The sequence below is a fragment of the Pteropus alecto genome, unplaced genomic scaffold (genome assembly GCF_000325575.1).
Source record: "Pteropus alecto unplaced genomic scaffold, ASM32557v1 scaffold659, whole genome shotgun sequence".
Lineage (NCBI taxonomy): Eukaryota > Metazoa > Chordata > Mammalia > Chiroptera > Pteropodidae > Pteropus > Pteropus alecto.
Genome location: NW_006442482.1, coordinates 1,321,743 through 1,327,687, shown reverse-complemented (window position 1 = coordinate 1,327,687; position 5,945 = coordinate 1,321,743). Strand labels below are relative to the sequence as shown.

Genomic DNA, 5,945 nt, shown 5'->3' with positions numbered 1-5,945 from the left:
TTTGTTTTCTTATCCATTCAGTCACTCTCTCTTTTGGTTGGAGCATTTAAGTCTTTTCCATTTGAGGAACTTCTTGATAGGAACATAGTTGTTACCATTCTTTATTCCTGTTTTTAATACATGTTTTTCTTCTTAAAGAAGTCTCTTCAACATTTCCTGTAATACTGGCTTGGTGGTAATTAATTCCTTTAGCTTATTTTTGCCTGAGAAGCTTTTATCTGTCCTTCAACTCTAAATGATAGCTTTGCTGGAGAAAGTATTCTTGGTTGTAGATCTTGGGTTTTAATCACGTTGATTATTTCGTGCCAGCCCTTCTGTCCTGCATAGTTTCTTTTGAGAAATCAGCTGCCAGTTTTATGGTTGCTCTCTTTTAGATAACCAACTGCTTTATTTACTGCTTTTAAGATTCTCTCTTTGTATTTAACCTTTGGCATTTTAATTATGATATGTCTTGGTGTGGGCCTCTTCGAGTTCCTCTTTTTAGGGACTCTGAGCTTCCTGGGATTTATGTCTATTTCCTTCACCAGGTGAGAGAAGTTTTCCATCATTATTTCTTCAGATAGCTCTTCAACTTCTTGTTCTCCTTCAGGTGCCCCTGTGACATGGATATTTTTACATTTAATTTTAGCTTCTTTTTTCTTGCCGTTCTGATTGGGTGTCCTTGGCTTCCCCATCCTCTATATTGGTGGTTCGATCCTCTTCTTTATCCACTCTGTTGATTCCCTCTGATATACTCTTCATCTCAGATGATGCGTTCTTCATTTCTAACTGGTTCTCTTTTATAATTTCCATTTTTATGTTTTTTATCTCTTTTTTAAAGTTCTTACTGAGTTCATCTACTCTTCCCGTAAGTTCATTGAGCATCTTTATAACTAGTGTTTTGAACTCTGCATCTGTTAGATTGCTTGGCCCCCATTATTCCTGGATCTCTGTTGGTGTCTGTTTTTATGTTAGTACCATGCTGTTTTGATTAATATAGCCTCATAGTATAGTTTGATATCAGGTAGTGTGATATCTTCTTTCTCAAGATTGCTGTGGCTATTCGGGGTCTTTTGTGGTTCCATATAAATTTTAGGATTATTTATTCTAGTTCTATGAAAAGTGCCATTGGTGTTTTGATAGAGATTACATTAAGTCTATAGATTGCTTTGGGTAGTATGGATGTTTTAACAATGTTAATTCTTCCTACCATGAGCAAGTACTGTTCTTATTTTATTGATGGTGACACTGAGGCTTCGAAGTGTAATGACACCTGCCGCGTTCATGAAGCTTATGGGTGCTCTAGTCAGGATTCAAATTTAAATATACTTCTGGCATTCGACCTTGGTTTTACTGTTCTGCAAGACTGCTTTCTCGTATCTGAATTCCGAAGTCCAGAAAACTCTAAAAATTGAAGTTCTTTTTTCATACCTTTGTTGCCAAAACTCACTGCATGGCAAAACCTGATCTGAGGTATCTTAGAGCCATGATCTGTATCCTGCTCAGTGTAAATGTGCACAGATTTCACTGTAGCTATGTTGTGTCCAAATAATAGGCCATATTACACAGTGGAGGTACGTACTTCTTTCTACCTTCCTAAAATCTGAAAACCTTTACATTATGAAACCATCTAGCCCTGTGGGTTTTTGGAACAGATATGGACCTGACCACCGCTTGCCACCTGGTGCCTGACAGTCAGCTCTCACTTCTTACGGCCCTTCCTCTTCACCCTACCTGTGTGCTTCTTGTTTGTTACTCCAAATATGTTGTGGACGTGGAAATTTAAGCATGTAAATTTTGACTGCCCAAAAAACTCAGCTATTTTTTTTTAAATCTTGAGTTCATACAGATACTCCCAGTTCCAATTCACCATCACAAGATTCTTCCTCTTCTTCCTCAATCCCTGACTTCCTTCTTTTACAGGGAGAACATAACATTTCTCTTGTGCTTAAAAAAAGAGTCCTTTCTGTTTAACCAGGGTACAAAGTATTTCTCCTGGTATGGGAAAACGTAGACATACATTTTAACTTAGGTAATAGGTCCTTCACTTTATAATAAGAGTTACTATGAGTTTTTAATATCAGCATTTTAAGTACATTAAAAATGATTCACGTACAAAAATAATATTCATACAGAACATTTTAGGAGTGACATATGTTATCTTAAGCAAAGCAACCAGTCATTTTAAATGTTAATGTTTTAAGGCCAAATAAATGTATATGGAGTAGAGGTTAGAAGGTCATCGCTGAGAATTCCACCTTTCTTCCTTTCTTGGAGTAGTTTCCGAGTGAAAGACAGAATCAGATTAGTTAAATATTTACTGAAGGCCTTCAATGTACTCAGAATGAGGGAAGTAAGAGGTGGGTCGTTCAAGACTAATCTTTTATTCTAACACTTTTGAAAATGGGGAAAGGGAGTGAGGGGTGAATGCGGGAAGAAAGTTCTGCAGATGACGTTCAAAAGTGGATTCTTTTATTTCTGGTCTTATTTGGTGGGGAGATGAAAGGAATAAACCAGAACTTGGCTGGAAGTGTTAGAAAATTGGATTTACTCCTGCATCTCTAATTGGCTGCCTTTATCACGTGTGGAAGAATAAGGAGAATTTGGAGGAGACAGTTGTTAGATGACCTTCCCCCTCTTTGGGCCTGGTCCCCAGGTTGCCCATTTTTCAACATCCTCTAGGGAATATGGAGCCCCAGGAAGGCCTATCAAGTATGAGGGAGGTGGCGGGGACCCATAAGTATCACAGAGGTCAGAAGGACTACTGTTTATTGAACACTTGCTCTGTGTCAGGCTCTACACACGTCATCACAGTCTTTACAAAAACCAAAGTTTCATCCCCATTTTACGATTAAGACAGCTGAAACTCAGAGAGTTTGAGAAGTTTACCAAAGGTGTCCCACCCCCAAAATGGAGGAGTTGGGGCTGGAGCACATTTTTGTCTCCAAAGCTCATGTCCTTTCTATCATGTCCTCCATTCCCCAACCATCATCGGGTTTACAGCAAGGCTGGGGGTGTGGGGGCAGGGCCAGTCATGGAACTGCTCAGGTACACATGGCAGCCTGGGAAGGGGCTCAGTTTTTCTTTCAGACGGGGTACCTTTTTTCCCACTGTGTCCTAGGTATGTAAATTTTCTGCATAACCAGCTCAGGGAAATCAACAGAAGACTCCCTCACCTCTGTCTTTATGGTCAACAGTGTCTTCCCCTCGGGCATGCTGTGATTGACCCCTCTGCTTCTGAGCATACCTGTGAGCTAGTTTCTCTGGCACATTTCAAGCCCTGTGTCTCTGTCAGAGGTAGGGTCTGTGGCTACTTCCCTAAGTGGCAGAGCTCTGGTCCCTGAAGAAACACATTTGAAGAAAATCTCAGTACACAGTAGGCGAATATTTGTGGAATGAATGGATCTGTTGCCTTCTAGAAACCCCTCTGAACAGGAATGGATTAACATGTTCTTCTACTTTTGTGCTTGGCAGTTTTCCCACAGTGTTTATTTGAAAACAAATTCAGATTAGATCCCAGGTCACTTTTATATTGCTGCTGGTAACACTAGGAATGGATTTGTGTTAAGAAAAAAAAAAACTGCTTTCAAGGTTGCGTCTTGGAATAAATGTTCTTTTTCTATTCTAATTAAATTATTTTCTTAAACCTGCTATTTCGGAGGATAAAAATTTAACTAGAGTCTGCGGGATTATTTAATTTTCTCTTCCCAACCAGTAATTGTGCTACCACGGGAGCATTTATTATTCCATCTGTTAGACTGTAAATCATGGAACATTTTTCATCTCTTAATAGGGAGAGATAATGCTTGTGAGAAAACTTCATATATGTTTCTACGAAAGGAGCTTCCTGTGAGACTGGCCAACACAATGAGAGAAGTTAACCTCCTGCCGGATAATTTGCTTAACCGTCCTTCTGTGGGATTGGTTCAGAGTTGGTAAGTAAATATGTGGCTTCAAATAGGTCTTCCCATGATGCTCTGAACATTTGGCATTGAGACCATTCTCCCTAAAAGTACATGTACTGCCTGTGTGGGAATGAGTCACTCGGGATAGCCAGGTTTTCCAGGCGATTAAAAATTTTTTCTTTTTTTTTTTTTTTTTAAACTGACAATTTAATATCGTCTACTTTTAAATGATACTGGACAGACAGTTTCTTGACTTTTCAAATTTGACTTTTCTGGTCACAAATGTGATTAGTCATTGAAAAAATTGAGAAAGTACAGAAAAAATAGGAATAGCGATGCAATGACCCATGTGACCAGGGCTGTAATCCTTTCGATGGGGGATGTTGCATCAATCAAGTTTCAGCCATGCTTTTTTTTTTTTTTAAGAAATTCCTTGAAGACAGTATTTCTTTTAGAACAAATTAAGTCATGTAAAGGGGCCTCAGATTAGAAAAATATCAGTACTGCTGTGCTGCTGCCTTTGCCCTGTGAAAAGTATGAAACATCTCAACAGTATAACTTAAAGTTCAATCAGGTATAGCTGATGCTTAAAGCATGTGTTATTTACTTGAGCGAGTTTCATTTGTGAATAAACTACCCGCTTAGGTAAAGCTGGCTGAGGTTGGTGAGTGGTAGGATGGAAGAGCCGGTAGTGTATTTTTGGAAGGGGATTTGCATATTTGAGAAACACTTACATGTCTCCTCTGTATTATAAAAGCAAGGTAGAAGTCACTGTGGAGAAAGCTGGAGGAGTTTGGGAGGCTAGATGTGAAATGTGCTCTCTAGCCAGTACAGAGGAAGTGCTGTGGGAGGCTGGAGGAGTGGGGAGAAGTGCCAACTGTGGTTTTGCGCTGCCCCTCGACGAGTGGGTGGAGTTGACAGGGACAGGGAGAGCATTTTAGGGGAAAGGAATGATATAGACAGATAAAAGGAGAATGGAACTATTAATTAGCTTGCATTTAGAGTGTTAGTGGAGGCTAGGCTGCTGAAAGAGAGTTGACATTCAATAGTCATTCCTCCATAATATTAATTATAATAAATTCTTAGGCTGAGAATGAATCATCTGAGAAATGCCCTGTTGGGTGATCTTAGAGATACAGCATCTAGTTCCTGTCCCAGACAGGCAGCAATTCCTCACTGTGGGAGGCACAGGGGCCCCGGAACCCGGGAGAGATCAGAGAGACAGCAACTGTGGCTTCCTCTCATAGTTGCTTTCTACCCTAAGTCTATAGTTTGTTTCACAGAAGGAGCAGCAAGTACTTGTTTGCACAAGACTTCTTCATAGCTTTAAGGCCATCATTAGAGATTTCTAGCAGAAAGTATGTAAGCACTACTGGGGCTACTGTGCTGGGGATTCTAGGCAGGCTAGATAACTTTCAGGTTCCCTGGCCCTGGTGGCAGTGACAGATATTTACTATCACTTATGTAAAAGTTACTTCAGGGGCTTCAAAGCGAATTGCTGGCGAAGTACAGACTCAAATTACTGTGTCAACTCTTCTTGTGTCTCCTCACCATTCTTCTTCCATAGCCATTCCAAACACATACATGCCATTTCTTCCTTTTTTAAAAGCATTTAATTTTGAAATGATTTCCTACTTAACAAAAGGGTTTGTAAGATTAGTAGCAAGAATTTCCATGTGCGTACCTTCACTCAGATTCACGGATTAACATTTGACAACATGCGTTCTGTCATTCTCATTCATATTCTCCCCCTCCCTCCCTACTCTCCACTCCCTCCTCCTCCCTGTGTATTTGTGCTATACCACACACACACATACGTGGTACACACGTAGGTATATATAATACACTCACACATTTTTCCCTCTGCACCATTGGGCTAATAGCAGACATCCATCATGCCCCTGCACTCCTAAATGCTTTAGTATGTAATTCTTTAGAACAACTCTCAAAAAACCACAGTATGGTTATCAAGTTTGGAAATTTAACATTGCTCCAGTAGTATTTTCTAATGTGTAGAACTTGTTCTCTTTTCATTAATTTTCCTAATAGTGCTTTTTTTTT

General features: G+C 39.7%; 1 protein-coding gene across 2 annotated transcripts in view; it reads left to right on the top strand.

Moving 5' to 3' along the window:
- PDK3 (pyruvate dehydrogenase kinase 3) overlaps positions 1 to 5,945 on the top strand; it is a 62,488-nt gene that overhangs the window by 19,129 nt on the left and 37,414 nt on the right. For both annotated transcript variants that reach the window (XM_006920963.2, XM_006920964.2), the window contains exon 2: positions 3,773 to 3,914. In XM_006920963.2, the coding sequence (XP_006921025.1) occupies positions 3,773 to 3,914 (142 nt within the window). The remainder of the gene's footprint in view (positions 1 to 3,772; positions 3,915 to 5,945) is intronic.